General features: G+C 37.1%; 1 protein-coding gene across 1 annotated transcript in view; it reads right to left on the bottom strand.

The window, feature by feature from the left end:
• The window catches only part of MAN1A1 (mannosidase alpha class 1A member 1), a 141,572-nt gene that overhangs the window by 71,899 nt on the left and 48,426 nt on the right, over window positions 1–21,247 (bottom strand). Inside the window, exon 4 of the mRNA XM_066994361.1 lies at window positions 11,127–11,207. Coding sequence (XP_066850462.1) covers window positions 11,127–11,207 — 81 coding nt within the window. The remainder of the gene's footprint in view (window positions 1–11,126; window positions 11,208–21,247) is intronic.

Genomic DNA, 21,247 nt, shown 5'->3' with positions numbered 1-21,247 from the left:
CAAATGTCATAGACCATTAAGAAGGACTGGTTGAGCAAGGAGTTCTTCTCACTCTTATCCTTTAGCTTTTGCTTCTGGCGTTGGGCCAGTTAATAAGCATATTAACACACAACCTTCGAGCAAATCAAAATGTCTGTTGGCATTTAACAACGGAGTAAGTCCTCCCAGATGTACTGACTACCATCCCCTTCATCTCCTGTAGCAGTCTGGCAATGTTTGCCTACAGCATCTCAGCAGTTATTGATCTTGCCTGGAATCGGGAAGGTTATTTGTTCTTCCCTCTTGAATATAAATGGAAGTAAAAGCAACTATGGAGAGAAAAGACTGAGTACAGTCTGACTGATGTTTGTAAGAGATACCCTACAAGCAGCAAAAGCTGATGAGAAGGTTTGAGTTATTCACTGGTTTTGCATGATAAGAGGAAAAAGATTGAAATTGTCTGTATGCTATGAATAGTGTTTTTAAGAAGAAGTTGGGGAAAATAGCATCCTTTAAGAAATGTCATTGTGAGCTGCTGACTTTGTTCCGCAGCTGTTGGTTTGAAGAAAACAAAAAGTTTTTTTTTAAAGGAAAATGGAAGAGAACGAACTTCACAGCATATCCTTTTTACAAGAAGATCCTGAGGATCTACTGGACTGTAAAATTATCTAGCAATGCTTGCAAAAAATTAAGGACAACATGCCCCCCAAGGATACAACACAGCTTTAAATCACTAACAGGACTGAACTAGCTTCCAAAAACAACTAGTGTGGTTATTTCGCTTAGCCTGCAAAAGCAGATGACAGCCTAAAGGCTGAAGAAAACAAAGAAACCAGACACATCCAGTTCTTCAGATTAACAGTTAGAGAGCCTTTTTGGTGGTTCAATGCATCTGAATTATAAGAAAAAATGGAACTGGCCCATGATGCCAGAAGGAAGACTGGTTTTTGTTAATTGAAGGTTGACTCCGGCAACACTACTGCTGAAATGATCTTCCTTATTTACTTTAGAGTTTTGTCAGTTTACATAGGGTTGGTTTTTTTTTTGGTTGTTAAAACAAGCTTTTGAGCCTTCTTGTAAGCTGAATGAGAGAATCCCCACATTGTACTGTACCAAGCACTTTCGAAGGAGTTATCTAAGTCAGGTGGTTTAACAAGCAATCAAAGGTGTTTGGAGAGTATCACAGCTGTATACAAACATGAAAGGCGAGTCCTTCAGAATATCTACCACCTCTTGACCTCTCTTTTATCTTATGCATTACTAGAAAATTAAATGGCAAGATAACTGACCAGATAACACCTGTGGAAATACAAAAGTAAAATACTTATTGACAAAAGACTTGCAAGATAAACAGTGAGCTAAAAAATTGAATTTGCTGTATAAATATATCCTACGCTATTTTTCTTTGAGGAAAGCAAGTTAGATTTACATGAAACTCTGGCACTACATATTACTCCTCTTTTTCATCCTTCAAATCTTTATGGAAGTGATTTTGTTCAACCTCTTCTCAGTCTTTGGCTTGAGAAAGGTTTGCCCATTTCTGTGCATTTTGTCCTGTACAAAATGAGAGCTTTTTATTTATTGACTTGAGGAAAAACAAAGATTTGTCTTTCAAATACTTCATGACAGCTCTGCTTAGGGGCAATCATCTGCCAAATAACCAAACTCCCCTCTGGCATCAGTTGCGCTGGAAGTGGCTCAGGATATTTCATGTGAACATCTTTTCTAAATTCCTACTCAATCATTTGCACATAGGGCGCAAATACAGTCTGTGTATGGCAGAGACTAGCTTTTGGCACAGAAGAGACAGGAACTGTACTCACTTATCAACCACAACATTTATCAACATTATTCAACTGTTGCATTTTTACCAGCAAATGGCACACAAATAGCATGTGGATTCCTGCAATTTCCTGAAAGACTTGGTAAAAATTGCCCTCCTTATTTTTTCTTTCAGGACTCTGTTTGAAAAGCATGGTCCTGCCAATAATAATAATAATAATAATAATAATACAGGCCAATTAGCACTGTCCATGCTAAACTAAAGCCAGTGAGCCTTGTTTGTATCTGTTTCAGATTTGATCTACTGGACAAGATGTATTGCTAAATCCAAAAGAGGCTAAAAGAATATCTGCTTCTTGTGTAGCAAAGATACCATTATCTGTACTTATTGCTGGAGGCATGAAGGGCATGCAAAACCAGCAATGATGTCTGCTTTTGATTTGATACATTCAATTTTCTCAATGATCTTCAGTTAGCTTGTAGCAGCAGGACTTGCATGTGGCACAGAATGTGGTGTTTTGTAATGAATCTCTAATCTGTTCCTTCAAACAGCAAATTTGATGAGGTTTAACCTCTTCCTCGAGTTACATAAAATGAATGTCTGTTGCACACCAGCACCTTTTCCTGACATTTCTCAATGATCGCCACAACATCCCAGGGAAAGGGTAAGTCTCCTGGTGCAAAGAACTATCCATTTTCTTAAAGTCCAGCAACAATAAAACGTATGACAGGAGTTTCTCCCCAAGACACTCCAAAGGATAGTGGCATTTGTCTAAAATACTCCTCATGTGCAATACTGTCAGACAAAAGAAGGAAGCATATTCTCTCAGAACACCTCTCCAATGTATATCTATATCCCATGCTCCAAATCCCATGCCCTCGTGTAAAAAGAGTGAGGCTGCAACTGAAACACTATTTCACTTTTAAAAAACTCCTTAATCTTCATGCAGATTGTCTTCCTGTTTTACATTCACATAAAATTGTTTTTATTATTATTATTGATTGTTTTTATTGAGGAGCATTCCCAATTTTATTGTATACTTCTATTCACTTCATTTGTATTTAAAATACTTATAAATTAATTAATGCTTACATATTCTTTAACAGAAGTAATTTAACTTTTCACAAAAAGATACAAAAGTTGAAGGATTTATTGAGAAAGACAGATTTGGAAATCTGATGGAACACCTAAGTATTTTCCTATAGAACGAAAACCACAGAAATCTTCTCATGCTTATATCTTCTCTAAACTAATAAGGAAAGGAGCCTATCATCTACTTATTTCCCAATGTAATGAAAAATAACCTCTGGATCAAACTCAATCTATGGAGACAAAGTACAGAATGTGATCCTACAAAAATAGATAAACATTCTGAAAGATTTAGATGCAGAAATTGAGTTAATCCATGTCCAGAGTCAACTGCAGGTACAAAGTATTTTTACCTGTACTTTTTAAAGGGAAAAAATCAGTACAATTATTCAATACAATTTATTACTTTTGAGCCACCTAAAGAAACTTTTGTAATACTTCCACAGAGAAAATAAAATTTTCCAAATATTTCTTATAGCATTGATTAAAGGAGGGTAAACTAATTTCCCTCTATTCCCCCCATCAGCACCAGTTGATATATTTTGATGTTGCTTTCATTTGCAGAAATAAGTCAGGTGTTTGGTTGTAAAATTATATACGGGCATAATTCTTTAGACATTGAGAGTATATTTGCAACAATTTCAATGCTGCTTGCAAATGGCTTCACAGAGCCAGAAATATTGTCTATATGTTGTACATTTTCTTATAAATTTGCAGCACATATACATTTAGATTTCTTATAAATTTGTGAGACAATCTCACTAACTCTTCATGTAATCTGGTCTTACTTTTCTTTTACTCTGCTTTGTTATTGAAAATGTATTTGATGCTGCAAAATGAAAGAGCTGAATACTGAGATAAATGAAAGAGACAAATGCCTTGGAGATTGAATTTCTATGCAGATGCATGGTGTGTCTGGACAGACTGCTAATAGCATACCATGCAATGAGGTCTTCTTTTGGGACTAGCTAGAACTGCTGCTCAAAAGAAAAGCACCCACACTACTACTACTTACAGATATGCCCTCTCCAACTGTTCTGTAGAACCACAAACAAGTGAAACTGCAGGAGCTGGTTGAGAGCCAAATCCTCAGAACAAACAAACCAGCTCCCTCTCAGCTGCTTGAATTCTACTTAATAATATAGCTCAGGAGTTCATGTCAAACACACCAGCTGTTACAATCACGATCAGATATTACTTAGCTCTCATTATCATCCATTCTCCTTTCTAACAGTTTACCAGCTATAGCATCAAACTATATTAAGTCTAGAGGCGATCAGGAATTTTTGCTTAAATCAATGTAATGAGCAATAAAGCATTTGTTTAGTTATTTCTAAAGTCAATGCATGAATGCAAAGACATGTCAAATAAATGTGCCATGGGACTAACCAAGCGTTTTTTGTTTTGTTTTTTTGAAAGAATTCCCCAAGCACACAACCTCCTTTTAGTTATGAATAAAGCAAAACCATTAAAAGTGTAGAATGTGGTTATGTACAGGTCAGTTCTAAACTCAAGTTTTTCAGACCAAAGTCAGGGCTGTGCCTCCTGGTTTCTTAGTAGGGTAGTAGACATTCAAGTTAATGAAAGCTCAAAGAAAAAATACTCGCTGTTGAGCTTCAACAGCTACCAATTCACTGAATTAATGTGCGTGGCCAATATTTTCACCTTACATTAGCACAGTAGCCTGAGGGTCTTTATTATGAGGTACAAAACCTGTTGGTGATGGCAGTAGATGTTGCTTGCTGGGTATGTAGGTGGCAAAGCCTCCACAAGGCCTCAGGTAATTAGAGCTGGGTAGAAGTTTCCAGTCACGGTATGTATACGTGGTATTAATAACTCCAAAGAAGGGAGGGAAGAGAAGGAACACTGAGTAGCAAAATTTGAATTAAGTATGAGACTGAAAAATGAACATTTCTGTTATCACTCTTTGAAATGTCCTCGGCATTTTGTGTGCAGCCTGTTTGAGAGGCAGCGTTTCACAAAGCAGCTGAGCAAGTAGTAGCACTGAGAGAAAGGGGGCAGAATTATTAGGAATGAGGAAGCTCTTAGAGTATAGGGAACCTACTCAACAGAGATGGCTTTAATCAATGGTGACGGTTGTTGATTGCACTGCAGGAACTTGAGACAGAAACAGAAGACTGAGGGGCAGTCTGCTTGCAACAGCAGAAGAGAGGAAAAAAAGTCTTAGGAGTCAAGGTTATCTGCAGAATGTGAATCCATAGGGATTCTGTAGTAGTTTTGATGCAGCTAGCACAGAAAGGGAACAGCATTAGGTCTATTACTGTAGTGGTGGTGAAGACATGGAAATGCTAGTAGAGATTATAGACTGATTGTGGGAAACAGTGGAGTTTAGGATAAATCCTAAAACAAAGTAACTGCAGAAAAGCTTAGTTTGCACCAGTGTTCAGCCTTGAAGAGCCAATGCAAACCTTCCCATGCAAAGAGATTCTTAAAAGAATAACCATAATGCACTGTTGACATTGAACTAGACGACATCTTGAGGTCCCTTCCAAGCTGAATGACTTCAGGATTATAAGAAATATGCAAGTTTAAAAAAAAAAAAAAAAACAAATCAATAAAAACAAAACAAATCATCAAGATCATTTCAGAGCTCTAAAGGAATTAAAACATGACACCCTGAAGTACTGATGCATCACTTACAGTGGCGGCAGATGGATGGGAGGTGGCAAACACGACCTAAATCTTCAAAAAGAGCTGTAGAAAATTACAGACAATAGCTGTCTTCTAGTTTCTACTACGCAGGGAATTCTACTGCCAGTCTGTGAAGATGCTTCAGGAGGAGAAGTGGCATTCATAAAGAAGTGATCAAGCTGATAAAGTATGCTTAAAGTTTCAAACAGCATCAGAAATTAAGCTTCGAAGACATAAAAGGAAAAGTCCTCTTGTTAATTAGTGTCAAGTTAAGTGAAAGGAAGCAGAAGATAAAATGTGGTCAATTCTCACACTAGTGAGATAAGATCCCCAAAGGATCTATACTGAAACTTACGTTCTCTGATTGGCAGAAACAAGCCAATACCTTTGTTCAGGTGGACATTCTCCTACTATCAAGATTGCTAAATAATTAATTATATGCTTTTGTATTTATGGAATTTAAATTTTTGCCATGAAGTTATACAACTACATGAGAAGGAGAGCCACATATAAATAGTTACAGTTAATTGTGCAGAGTGTTTAAGTACTGTACCAAGTCAGCAATGTCTTGTGGCCAGCCTGGCAAAAGCAGCTCTAAATCATTAGAATCTGTATCACTATTTCATGTCTTCCACTCATTAATAAGAAAGCACTACAGTCACTGATGGATGGTTGTTTTAAGTGAGCAATGGTTAGGTGTGAAGTCAGACAGGAGGCCAAGATCATCAAGTGAGGTTGAAGAGTGGCACTGTAACATAACACCTATTCTAAGTATAGATGTTCCTAAATAGGTATAGCAGTAGATGGAACTGAGGAAGTCCAACACTTATCATCATGAAGTATTTTTTTTCCCTTCATCCCAATCAGGATAAAATTGTGTTCCTTCAAACAGAATATACTGTCAAAGTAAAAAAAATCTGTCACATTTCTACTTCATTCCATGAAAACAAATAACGATCAACTTGATATTCATATTGTCATCAACTTTATCTTCCTCCTGTGACAACTGTCTTTAATCCTGGAAAAGTAAAGGTCGTATTATGCAGGAAGAACAGCTGCTGAATCCAAAATATTTTAATAAAAAAAAACAAACAACAAAAACAATTAGTCATCCCATTCAGAAAACAGAAAAGCTTTGAAGGAATCTGGGATCTTACCAGCAGGATCTAAAACTCACAGGCTTCTTATTCACTTCAACATATGGTGGATTTAAATTTTGTACTACTCACACAACCTGGAATTATCATTAAAAGTTCCTTTTATTTCTGCCTATGCAGTGTATTCCCTGGCTGTGGAACCAACCTTCAAGTAGAATAGTCTCCTTCTTACATAACAAAAGTAATTTTAACAGCACCCACAAGAACCAGCTACCAATCAAGCTGAAGAGCCAGTCAGATCATAGCCAACATAGCTTCACCAAGGGCAAATTGTGCAAAATGACTTTAGTGGCCTTCTACAATGGAGCAACTGCATCAGCGGACAAGGGAAGAGCAACTGATGTTATCTCCCCGGACTTCTGTAAAGCCTTTGGTATGTTCCCCCACAGCACTCTTGTTTCTAAATTGTAGAGAGATGGATTTGATAGATGGACTATTGGATACAGAATCAGCTGGGTGGCTGCATACAAAGAGTTACAGTCAATGGCTCAATGTCTGGCTCAATGTCAGAATTTCCATTTCCAAATGTAAACCAATAACAAGTGGTGTCCATACAACAAAGGTCCATACTGGGACCAATACTATTTAATATCTTCGTTAAGGACATGGACAGTGGGATTGAGTGCACCCTCAGCAAGTTTGCAGATGACACCAAATATGAGTGGTGCAGTTGACACGTTAATAGGAAGGGATGCCATCCAGAGGGGTCTAGACAGGCTTGAGGAGTGGGCCCATGTGAACCTCATGAAGTTCAACAAGGCCTAGTGCAAGGCCCTGTACCTGGGCTGGGGCAATCACCAGTATCAGTACACGGTAGGCAATGAATTGCTACTTGGGGATACTGGTGGATGAAAAACTGGACATGAGCCAGCAATGTGCAATTGCAGCCCAGAAAGCCAATTGTATCCTGGGCTGCAATTGTGGCCAACAAGTCAAGGTAAGCGTTTCTCCCCCTCTACTCCACTCTCATGAAACCTCACCTGGAGTACTGCATTCAGCTCTGGGGTCTCCAGTACAAGAAGGATATGGACCTGTTGGAGCAAGTCCAGAGGACAGCCATAAAAATGATCAGAGGGCTGGAGTACCTCTCCCATGAAGAATGGCTGAGAGAGCTGAAGTTGTTTACCCTGGATAAGGCTCCAGGAAGACCTTATTACAGAATTCTATACTTAAAGGGGGCTTATAAGAAAGATGGAGAGACTTTACAAGGGCATGTAGTGATAGGACAAGAGGTAATGGTTTTAACCTGAAACAGTGTAGATTTAGATTAGATATTAGGAAGAAATTCTTCACTATGAGGGTGGTGAGGCACTGTCACAGGTTGCCCAGAGAAGCTGTGGATGCCCCATCCCTGGGAGTGTTCAAGGCCAGGCTGGATGGGGCTTTGGGCAACCTGGTCTGGTGGGAAGTGTCCCTGCCCAAGGCAGGTGAGGGTTGAAACTGGTCTTTAAGGCCCCTTCCAAGCCAACCCCAATTTTTCTGGTATTTGTAGCTGTTCTACAAATGAGGTTTGGTATTTGACTGCAATTCTTTCTAGCTTAACAATCACAAAATACAAAAGCTGTGACTTAAAGTGTATGACAGTTCTAGCACTTTTAGACATGTCAGATTAATTCTAGCAAGGCAGAAATTCTAGAAAGTTTAATATAATGCATCTTACAGCTCTATTCGCAAGTGAGCACCACAGTTATCAAGAGGCAAAGTATTCCATTTGTTCATTTTTAAAATTATCCACATTGGTGCTTTTATCTAAGTGAACAATTATGTGAGCAGGACGTTTTTAGGAACTACTCAGTATGATAGAATATTCTTTAATCATGATTAGTTAGACTTATAAATGATTATGAAACATACAATATGTTTCAGCTTTGGATCATTACCCGTGGGAATGTAATTCAGAAGTACAAACAATAATTATTTGTGACTCCTTTTACTGAAACATAGACTTCTTTAATTAGGATATTGATAAGCGAGTTTTAAATAGTTAAGCTGACAAAGAACAAAATGAACTTCTAACTGAGAGTGTTTCATCCTCCAAGCAACCTGTATACAGGTCGTTCCACTTCCTTAGAAATGTCCTCTGATATAATAGACAAAAGGATGATGTGGGAGCAGCCAGGCTCTGGCAACATCAGTCCTTGCCATACCTGCCAGCAGCACCAGTGGAGGATACACTCACAACATGGGAAACATCACACTGCTGGACAGCTGCTCTGTCATAGGAATGGATGCATCCAGCTCTTCCCATATGCAGCAGCTGGTTATTGCTTCAGTATCTTAGACTTAGGAAGCAAACAAAGATGTTTCCCCACATCTGATAAAGGCAGGGTATTTTTAAGAGATCCACGAGGAAGCATGCTAAGTTACTCTCTAAGACACTACGAGAACTCTTAGTTTATGAACATCATTCTGCCTCAGACAGGAGATATCTATCAGAGTAATGAAAACCACTGACTAGTTTGGGCAGTGTCTTTCCCAGTCTGCAAGAATTCAGGACTCTCCTTAATCATTCATGTCACCTTTGTGTTTAGGAGCCCATTCTACTTTTGTTAATGAGTCCAATCATTTTTAGAATAGACATCATCATCCAGCATCACTTTTCCATCACAAAACATTCCACTTAATAATGCATTATGTGAAATACCTTCATTTTTAAAAAATGTTTTCTCATTTCATCTGCACAATAGAGTTTTATTTGAATATCAGTACTACTGTAAATCCAGTCCAAGAGGTGGTGATAAAACTGCCTCTCTACAGGTGAAGGAATGGTTGAGAAGCAATGACTAGGTGCTATTTAGGAGAAACAATATGCATGGATTGAAGTGAGACTGCGCATTAACAGACACATGATATAAACCATCAACATATAAATGAAATCAACAGCACTGATGATAAATGGCTCAGGCATTCCTTGGCAGACAATTGCTACTTTATTTGATGGTTCACACACAGTCCTCCACCAACTCTTGTTTGCCAAGAAGTATCTTCTGTTTCTGTCACAACCAGTTAATTAAAATGTAGGAATAGGTTATACTGGAAAAGCTCGCTATATTTTATGAGAGGGAGATCGACAGGGAAAGATACAACTATTTAATCACACAGGGAAGAGCTTTCAATTCTAAAGACACCCTTAGGTATGCTTATTTCTGGCTCCTGAGTTACTGGAGGAGGACAAGTGATTTCCTTCAAGAGTCAGAGATGAAACAACAAACAGAGGTAAAACAATATTTAGTAAAGGTGAAGAAGCCAGCTACTAAACACCTCTCAATTTTTTCATTTATATTGAGTGAATACGAAATGTGTCTAAGTACATTTTTTTTTCCCAGAAAATTATAAGAGCTAAAACATGAAAAACTGTATATTTTAAAACATCAATGTCTTTTCAATACCATTTACACTCAGAACAGGATTGTGAGGAACAAACAAGTAAGTCTATTTAACAGGTAAAACTGTCAGCAAAACACTTTCTCCTCATAACTGCTTTGCCTTAACTACATAATGCAGTAGTACCTGCTAGGACAACTTTACCATATTAAATTTTAACCAAAAACAACACATACACCATAAAATTTAAGATAATTTAAAGAAAAAGGTTCAAAATAGAGCCGTATCTAATAGTTTCGAAATTTACAGATGAAAGAAAGATTTAAAGAAATCCAAAGATAAATTCAATTGATGGTTAAAGAGTTTTAACTTGTGTTGATCCCACAGTAAAACATGACTATAATCCACAGACAGGAACAAGAATCTAAACTAGAAAGATTAAAGACTTTTTAAGTGCCAAACTAAAAATTTTAAATGCCACAGTACCTGTGACTTAGCATAGCCTTCTCTAAATATATTACAGAAATAATTGCATTTGATAAAGTTCTTACACAAAATCATTTCTTTATCCTTTCCAGAAACCATGACAGGTGCTGTCACAGTACCTTTAAAAGTCATTAAGAAGGCAATAGAGATTAATGAGATATTACTGCTTTAACATGTAAACATACATAAACATACAGTTGTCCTTTCTTTCTTGACGTGTCTTTTCCATGTGAGCTGAAGCTTTAGAAAGGCCAACAGCTTTGTCAGAGGTGTGGTTCATATAAGTTAAGGTATATACTCCTAAATTATTTGTGAAGCAGATACCTAATGTCCCAAATCTACAGCTTCCACAGCCCAGTGGCATAGAGGCTCTGCAACTACGCACTCCAACATGAAGCCCAGTAAGAATATCCTGGGTATGGTTTCAACTGAGGAAAAAAGTTCACTGAACACTTACACAAAGTAATAGCTTAAAAACTTTAACACAGATTAACACTAATAGAAGCAGTAAGAGCCATTAGACATCTCTGCTGTACAGGCCACGTTTTCAAAGCTCTATATAGACTTAATTCTGATAAATAAAATGGGTTGTTAATCTAAATTAACTACTTATGTAGATGATGGTATTTCATATAAACCACGTGAAAACATCTTACCTCTTCTCCTGAAAGATAGTAAGCTGAAAGTAGTCCACCAACAAAACGGATGTTCACTTCAAATACTGAAATTTCTGCATTCTGTTGAAATAAAAAAACACAGCTTTATTCTCTGACACTTTTCTGTAAGAAGAATACTCTCTACTGAAATTATAGGTTCTGATTATATTTACATAGATTGGTAATTCCAGCTACTGTAGGAAAACATTGGTTTTATTTTTTAAAAACACATGCATGCATTAAAATACAACAGCTGTAGATGACAAAACACATAATATGTAGGGAAAGCCAATGTTAAGTGATCTTAGAAACATTTTACAGTGCTGTTTCTCTTTCTCATTTTAACAAAACATCCCCTTCATTATTCTCATACTGTTTAACTATTCACCTCTTCCACTTGGACAGGAAGCACTCTATAAATCCATGTAGCTGAGCACTTCCCTGCAGGTGATTCAGAGCTCAAATGCACTCTCAGGTCATATGCCCCACACTACCTCACCTCATACCACCTTGACTCAGACACCTTATGAGAAGTTCTAGGTCAGAATGTCATATCATGAACATTTCTACATCAATCTAAATGCAGGTTATTCTAAAGTTGGACTTGTAGGTAACATGAGTCAATTAAATGTTAATGATAAAATTGTAATCACGGCATGTATTCACTAGTAAGGAGATGATCTTTCACTATTACAATGACAGATCTTCCCAAGCTGACCTGGTCTTTACCAATGATGTAGACCGGCTTTGTTGTACTTATCAGTACAGATACAGCCACTACCTAACTCAAAGCACATGCTTCACTGCCTTTTTAAATTCAAATCTAAATGAAGAAGCTCATCTTATAATCACTACCTTCCCCTGTTCTGGAAGATCAATTCTGGTTTTACCCTAAAACACAGTCCACTGAAAAGGCACTTAGTTGAAAAGCTGGTCTAGTGATGTTTCTTAATTTCAGCTTTTGAATGTAGCACTACTTTTTATATTTTTGCATCTCTGTAGAAAACTGGCTCTGAGCAGTCAATCTTCTAAACTTTCGTGTACATAAATAAGGTGTTTGACTTTCATGTGTTCTGAGTTGCTTTTGCTTCTATTGAGTTGTTTTTCCTGCTTTCTATTTCCTGACATACACTACAGCTATATTCAATATAAATCAACACATAGTGGGGCTGCAGAATTTTCTTCCAAAGGGCTTGCAGGCTTTTTCTCATTCAGCTAGTTAACATACTTTTCTCCAGTTTAAAGGTTCAGACATCAATTCACAGAGGAGGGAAGAAGTTGCTCCCTGTTTTCTATGGATTTGAAATTCTAGTAAACTACCTTTGCAGAAGAGAATAGCATATGGTTACTTATTAGAAATGTTACTTCATGGTTTTCAGGTTTGCAAGGCACTCCGATTAAGGAAGGGTGTCTCAACACATTGCAGTGGGTTGTTCAGTATTTCATCAGTTGTAAAAGGCAGAGACTTCAAAAAACGCTCACTGATTTGCTACAATGCTTGTTCATTTACCCTTAGGTGTTTAACTTTTCTCCTTTAAAATCAACTGTGCAGCTCCCCCTCTAAAAATTGAGGATATAATTTAATTCACAGAATTGCTCTGATTAATCTGTAATTCATATACTATATACATGTATGCCAATGTAGGGTTTTGTTTGTTTGTTTGTTTTTGAATACACACAAGCGAAAACTGAAGGATCAAAGTCACATACTTCTGCCTACAGAAAGCTCGTACCTGGCATCACATGTTAAGACTGTCAAATTAAAAGGTTTTGCTAGTGTGGAGCACTGCTCAGAGCATGTTTTTTCCTAGTTCATCTTAAGAGTGCTAAAACTCCACTCTATCTCCTTATTTACTCCTTTCCCAATACTTGTCTACTCTCATTCTTTCTGAAAGAAACTACAAAGGAAATGAAATAAGACTTAATTTCTGGTTCCAAAATTAATCTGACATTTCTGTTTCCAAGCTTCTAGTCCTTATGTCAGTGAATCCAGCAAGATGTAGAATGAAATAACTGGAAACAAATATTCAGTTCAGCTTTAACTAGTGCCGTTTCTATGCATTTATTTTATTTTATCAAGGTACATGGTTAACCAGAGGAGATGGATACAAAATTAGTTCAGATTTCTAGAGGATTTAAATGTCTAGCCAGCATAGCTGTTCACCTACTAAGCAGGCTATCTATGTAAAAACACTGAATAAAGAAGTCTACATTAACTAAATCCAGAGGAGAAAACAGCTTGTAGAGAACTGATCTGACTTAAAGGCTGATCTGAAGAAAGAATGTTTAAAGGCATGATTAGGGATGGCTTTTCTTCCCTGGAAGCTGACCTAGCCAATACATACCCCTTTAAGGAACTCCTATAATTTGGACTTTACTTGAGAACCTTCTTCAGAAGTTAAGATACTTTCCACTACAATCCTGAGCCTCATCACAGGCTAAATAACTTTTCTTTGATGTAGGAAAGTTGAAGTTGTAAAGAGGTAGGGATTGACAAGGGAATTAGTTCATCAGATATCTCAGACACTCGTGTTTCCTATATGGATTGAATGAAATTACTTTTCGATTTGAATTGTTCAAAGTAAATCGAGTGATATATGAGCTGAATGTTTTGTTTCCAGAACCTTACATTCTACCTTTCTGGATTCAATATGGCCATTTAAATCACAACACTTGCTATCTTTCAAGGAATTAAGAAAAACTCAGTATATATGCACTGACATCTATTTCTAGAATTCATATATAGACAAAAAGAACACTTTGAAGTAATCACAGAATATCCTGACTACCCAAAAATCAGACCATATGTCTGACGATATTGTCCAAATGCTTCTTGAACTCTGGCAGGCTTGGTGCCAGTGGCTGACCACCCTCTTGGTGAAGAATCTCTTCCTAATATCCAACATGAACCTCCATTGACACAGCATTGTGAATAAAGATTTTACTATTGAATCACAAAGATTAATTGCACTGTAATCTTGAATGTTTTCTGAACTGGTGATCTTTCAGGACATTTCTTGAAGCTAACCATTGTTTTGATGTTATCAGCTTTCCAATACTTCACTTGCACACATCTCTGACCCTTTGTTCAAAAGCCTCACTTCTTTCTAAAATTTTTACACAAGCCACTGAAGCAGACAGTGAATGAAATGGACAGGCATTTCATTAATGGTAAATTTGAAAGCTGCATGCTTCATAGCATAGTTATTCTCAAACTCATCTTAACAGGCTAGTAGTATTCTCAGAAATCATAGGGATTATAGCAATTTGCAGAACAGTTAAAGAAGTTTTATAATTTCATGTCAAAGAAACAGTCATCTCTATATGGAAAGCTCATGTGAAGAAGTAATCGGAAAAAAAGGAACTTGTCTGAAGAGCAGTAGATTACTGCTACATCAACTTTGCCCTTACTTTTGGTTTGATTTTTGCATTACACATTACAAATGCTCCCTCCTAACCATTACCCTCTTTTCATATTTTTAATCACCCACATAGAGTTTGCACAAATAAGTCTGTATGCTTCTAATCAGAAGTCAAATCTCAAGCAAGGAATGCTATTTGTATTTTCCTACCAGCTGTACAAAAATACCTTATGAATCGCCTAACAGAGTACCACAATATATGTACGAAAAAAACTTTATCATCATCTCCCAAAGATTTTACTTTTATTCACCAGTTGAAGTGGACAGAATTTATTTTGTTTTAATTTCAAGTTTAGCCTTCTCTTTCAAACCTTTCTTGTATTATAGCATAGCAGGTCTGAGAAATGGTTGAATTAATTCTATTATTTCAAATGGAACTTCTGTAAGGAGAATTGACGTAGTCATTTTAAAATGACTATGATGTTTCTTTTGTTAGTTCCCAGGTGTGTAAGATAGCTCTTACCAACTGGAAGGATATAATTTGTAATTTCACAGTCTTTCCATTAGAACCCTAATTTAGATTGCATGAGTGTGCACTGTATACAACAATATCTGAAACACCTTTGTGAGTACATCTGCTAATCTCTTACTGTTACTATGCAGTATCATCTTGCTCTAACTGCTAATTTTGGGGGGCCCCCTTTTATAAAGGATTCAGAAAATATGTAAATTGAGAGCGATATGCATATTGGGAACAACGTATTTTTGTTTTACTTCCAAGGTTTTTACTTTAATTGAAGTATCTGAGTAATTTGGTCTTTCATCTTACATTTGATCAATAACTTATCATTCACTATATGGGATAGTCCAAGTACTATTTGAAATCCAGAGAAATTGTGACTACTGCTCACTGTATTTAGAGAAATATAAAACCAAAAGCAATATATGTAACCATATGTATCCAATAAGTGGTACAAGAGCAAAAAGATGACAACTTTATTGAATTTCACCTGTTTTTCTCCATTAGCTTCTAAAAACAACATTTTTTCTTGACAAAGATGCAACATCTTTTACATTGCTGGCTAAAATGAAAGCAAACATATTTACATATGGTGGAGACTGCTCTCGCAAACTCAAGCTAAGCAAGTAACAAGTCTCCATAGTCAAAGAATGAAAAAGCCAAGCGTACCATATTTTGTCTTGACAAGGAGAAATGTTGAAGTTTTTTAAGCAAGAGAAGAACTGTAGTTCAACATTCAGAAACACTACAAGAAGCTGCAGAATCCAACAGTTTTAATTAATAAACCTATTAGACTATTAAACTAACTCATTTTAAAGACAGGGAAACTGACTGTACCCAGGAAGCTTCAGAAAACAACAAAAATTACCAAACGGACAAAAATGCTAAGTGCTACATTAGCTAGTTTGTGTTAAGTTGCCTTTGCATTTTATTTGCAAACCTGTGACAGGCCAATCTGATCTCCACTGTACCTCACTACTTCTCTTCCGTCACTTATGTAAACTGGAAGGTTAAGTCTACAACTGCGAAACTGCTGAAGTTTCAGCCAGCTGTGTTTAAGTTTAATGTTGAAAGCAATGTGCATATAAAAAAAGGTACTATCAGCTGTGCTCTCCTGAAGCCCTTCTCCTGTTGAACTTGTCCAGCTTCCTAAAAACGAGTATTTTCATCCTCTGGACCATTCCCTTATAGCACAGCTCTTTCCTCAGAATCTTTCTCTCCACAGATTCGTAAATCAAGACCAAAACAATTTCTGTCTATGTTTTCTCATGGGAAATCACTGTCACTTATAAACATAACATTTGAAGCAAGACATAATTTTATTTATCTACGAACTTCCACCCAGCACTCAGCAGCACTGGTAGTTGCTCTGTCACTCGTAATTCCATTGGAGAAAATACCACGTGCTTGTTATGTGGATGAATAAGTATTCACAATAAGCAGGTCACCTGAATTTATACTTGATAGACTTTACCCTTGGTTTTCACAAAGATCCAAATGAGGCTTCAATCCTACCATACAATTTAGTCTTTGTTATTGGGCAGATTCATTTCCAACCTTTTTTCCTTCAGTTCTCCCGTTCCTGTCTCATCAAGAGTGTAATAAAGTCTCAGTCACCTCACCCACATTTCCATCTATCGCTCCTATGTACAGGGAATGCAGCTCCACGTGCACACACACATACCTCACTGCTCCATCACAAACAGCCTGTGTCCTGCAGGCTGAATCCAGCTGTGCGAGATAACTCCAGGGACCCTACACTGAACAATACTGAATAATGTACATAATTCTAGACTAACAAATGGGCACAAAGAGCCACATTTCAAGTGAAATGAGTTGTACTTGTAATTAACAATAATAATATTCTTGTCTTTAAACACAAAGGTTGGGAACAACAACAAACCTTAGCATTTTCAAGTAGTCCAGGAAGTATGAAAGAGACATGAAGAGTATTACAACAGCTTACTTTAATCTCCTGTAATTAAATAACGTTTCAACTACTAGTGACTGTAGAAAAAAGTTTCATTCACAGTCCACAAATTAAATTTAATGGCAGTTTGTTAAAACACTTAGTTCCCCTTGACAAGGGAAACAATTTTAGCAACCTTTGTTGCAAGTATCAAAGCTTGGTTACTGCACAGCATGCTGTTTAAGCTTACTGATGTCCCCATTTAGCAAAATGTAAGACCTTAAACAGGAACAAAAATAATGTCACTCAAGGCATTAACTAATCCCCAGCAGAAAAAATTGCATGTAATAATAAATTTGCTAAGATCTCCTTTTAGCCCATCAAAATAATGTCTTATTCATAATCGAAACAAAATAAAGTCACTTTGAAGTCTGGTATTTAGAGCGTACTAATAAATTATTTGGCAAACTTGTAAACGAGTAGTCCCACAAATTGAACCATTTTCAACTGCTGGCTTTCTTAAGCTTCCTCACAGACCCATTATACTTAAAGTCCATTGACTCTCTTTTTTAATTTTTTTTTTTAATTTTTAAATAGGAAAGCTATTTTGTTGCAACTTGTTGTATCAGGGAACTTTCCAGTTTTCTCACTTAAACCGCTCACCCTCCCCACCCCCCCCCATCCCCATGAACACTTTGGCTTAAGAGTGCTGGCAGGACACAAGCCCCAACTTATTTTTGCTGTCTTATGCATCCCCTTCTCTTTTTGCAGTCCCCAACTCGTTTTGTACCTATCTGCAACAGTGAACAATGGAAAGCTTTTCATCCTTTCCCCACAGCACAGCACAGCATCCGCTCTTTTCTGAGTAGATGCATCCTGTGCAGCTAACATGGAAAGATATCTGTGATGAGATGTAATGCACAATGACTCAGCACTCACGCAAAATGTTAATGAAAGTCAATTAAATTATATCCACACAGCTAGAACTACCACACAGGCTGCTACCACTTTCATCTGACTATGCAATCATAACTTCCTGCCATCCTCCATTTTAGGCCAAAATGGAGAGCGGCGAGGCAAACAAAGCAAAATCCGCTAAAAAAAAAAAGCAGCAGGAAAGTTATTTTAGTCAGAATATCAAATTCAGTTTTGAGAAATCTTCTACTAGACGAAACCGTTTTCCCAACAAGCTTATTGCTTTCTGCTCCATAGCTTGCCTCCCTTCTGGTCCTGCCTGACGACACCCACCTTCGAAGGCTAAGCAGGTCACAGCGTGAATCCAAGCACTGTCCCACATATCCTTTAATTGGCAGCACTTTCTGCTCTGGTTTTGGCCCCTGCTGTTCCAGCCAATGCCCAGGCACACTTTAGGACATAGGTCAAGGACTATTCCCACTATGTGATAACGGCAAGTCTGTCTTTCTTCGGGGGAAGGAGTTCAGCAGGGTTAGAAAAGAGGCCTTTAAGCATTTATTTTAGGAGTGTAGACTGATATCCTCTCCCTTCCTCAACTTCCTAGACTAATTCCACCTTCTGCGTCCAGTTAGCTGCAGCTCTCTTCTATCTTTCTACCCCAAAAGAGAGAAGGAACAAAAGCAAGCCCCCAGCTAGCCCCAAGCCTTCCCTACATCACCCCTGCCCTTTCCTCTGCCTCGCCACAGCCTGCAGTTCCTGCTCTGCTCAGGGCAGCGGGACAGATCAGCTAGCCTCTCATCCTAAAGAAGTTGGGGTGTCAGGTGTAGAAGCTAAGCACCATCAGTTCCCCGTACTTAACTCCTAGCCCTTCACTGCTGTGCCAAATGGCCCAGCTCCTCCACCACTACTTGCTGACTCCTAACACCTTCACGTGTTTCATTGAGATCCCTCTTCCAATCTGTCTTCCTGAGGATGAACTCATTTTGGGTCACCCCCTTGCACTGCAGTCTGATAGCTTTCCCTCCCTGGCATGAAACAGAATTTGGGTGATGGTACAGAAACTTTTTCAGAAAGCTATGAATGCTGTGTGTGTGTACATGCCCTAAAGCAAATAAGGAAAAAATAAAAATAGAGAAGCACACAGTGGTGTGTGGTTATAGCTAGGAAACAGCCAAGTTCCCTAGTGATCCTGTAAAATACAGCCTCCTTTTTCCTCAGTTGTAATGTGTGCTGAGGTCAGACCAAATCCTCAGTTATATTAATTGAAGATCAAAGATACACCCCCCACGCACATGAAGCTATTTAATGAAAAACAGAGCAGACACCCATGATGCAAAGACCACGGACTCAGCCACTGCTAAACATCAACTCTTTCCAGAGGTTGAAGTACATGTAAATTTCTTAAAATATCAGCAGAACAAGAAAATGCAACTTACTTCCTGAAGAATCACTTCATTTCCCTGAAATTTCAGCAGTTAGAAGAGAACGGATACTGAACATTGCAATGTAGATATCTCAGTTTCAAAACCAAAGAGCTACCAGGTTCAGTTATAATGAAAGTAGCCTTAGCAAGTTATACTCCAAAAGAGGAAGCTTTCAAACATGTCCACTCACAAGTTTATCAAGAAGGGTGGCATTTACTTATCTAGAATTTTCTTCCTAAATCAAAACTTGTTTACTTTTCTGAAGAAAGCAAACTGAAGAACCAAACAATTAATTTGTTGAATGGCGGGACTGAAATTTAACAAGTGAAGCAATGATTGCATTTCCCACTATGGCATCTTTATTCAGTAAATCCTTTTATGTTGATAAACTGGTGGCTACTTTACAAAGTAAAATTTGGAAACTTTTATGATCACATGATGAGAATAATCTGCTGCTAGCCAAATACTCTATGTGAAACATTATGAGTTTTTAGAGAAGATAACTTGCTTTATCCAGCTGCATTACAGTAGAATATAAACAGAAAAGACTGTTACAGATCGCACTGTTATTTTTGCAAAGAACATCATAAAGAAACTTCCAGATTTAGAAGGCATAGTTCTAAGATTAAATGTATACAAAAAATAATCCTATTTATACAAATGAAGGCCAACTGTGCTTCCCCAAAAGCTGATTAAGCAGTCACTGCCCAGAAAACGACCCGAAACATCAACAAGAAACATGCTTTATACTACTTGCAGGAAGGAGCATTTAAGGATATGGCTGTGTATCACGTATTAAAACCTAAATCACTTTCATGGGAAAAGGGTTTCTGAAACATGAGAAGGTAACAACTTACAAAATATTAATTCAGAAAATGTTCCATAATGCCTGATACATGGCTATGTTTCGGCTTTAAATGTTTAAACACAAAAGACTGCGTTGTACTTTGTGTTAAATAATTTCCAGCTTTAAACTATAAGACAGCAGCATTTAAACTTCAATTTTAAAGTGGAAAACTAAACAAGTTGATTAGCTTCAAACAATTCACTCATTAAACAAACTGTTTATTTAACCAATATAAAGTTAATAATCATAGCAAATTACTAAAGTTGGTGTTGTAGTTATTTGTTTTAATTCCCTCATTCTAGTTTGGGAAAATCAATTTAGTCATTACTGATGCCAAAGTAAAATTCAACTCTATATGACTATAAAGTATTATGAAAAGAGTCACATGAGGTGTTGAACTCAGGACTGCTATTTCAGGTATTGTTATTATCATATATTATCTGTAAAGTAGTTTTAGTAAATCTGTTGAATTACTGCACTAAGCAACTAACGTAAAACAAAATTTCAGATACTTTGATGGACTTTACAGCTTTTACTTATTTTTTCCTCAGTAATGCTTAGATCAACAGGTGGAGCTGAAACTGTAGTCAACACCATCTATAAGCAGAAGTACAGCAAGATTTATGTAACAATGAATATTTTAACTTCAGTAATGTAAATCACTTTACATGCTTTATAAGATTCCTCCAAGTAGAGCTCTGTTCTTTCTTTAAAGAAGTTTGCTATTTTCTATGGTATTTTGTTCTTACTTCTTTAAGCTTCCTAATGCTAAGCTAGCAAGACAGGACTTTCATATTACAAACACTTCTACATAAAAAAATTCTTACGCTCAAGATAAAGTTAGCATGTTGTTCAGACATCTGACACTACTCAGAAGCATGGTTTAATATTCTGTATTTACATTATTAATATAAACATAAATGCACTTTAAATTGCTGCTTATATAAACTATATAATATCCACTCATTAACTCCTCCTTCTTAAAATGATAATTAATTCTCAAGTATGCAAGAGAAGCTAATTAATCCTGACTTTTTGCATAACATATTAGAAAGAGTACTTTGTTTGCAGAAAGTGTTTCTACCACGATGCACCTAAACTACAAGAGGTTTAAAGTGTTTGGTGTACTGTGCCTACAATGCTT

This window comes from Anser cygnoides, chromosome 3, assembly GCF_040182565.1.
Source record: "Anser cygnoides isolate HZ-2024a breed goose chromosome 3, Taihu_goose_T2T_genome, whole genome shotgun sequence".
NCBI classification, from domain to species: domain Eukaryota; kingdom Metazoa; phylum Chordata; class Aves; order Anseriformes; family Anatidae; genus Anser; species Anser cygnoides.
This window is presented reverse-complemented; position numbering and strand designations above follow the sequence as displayed.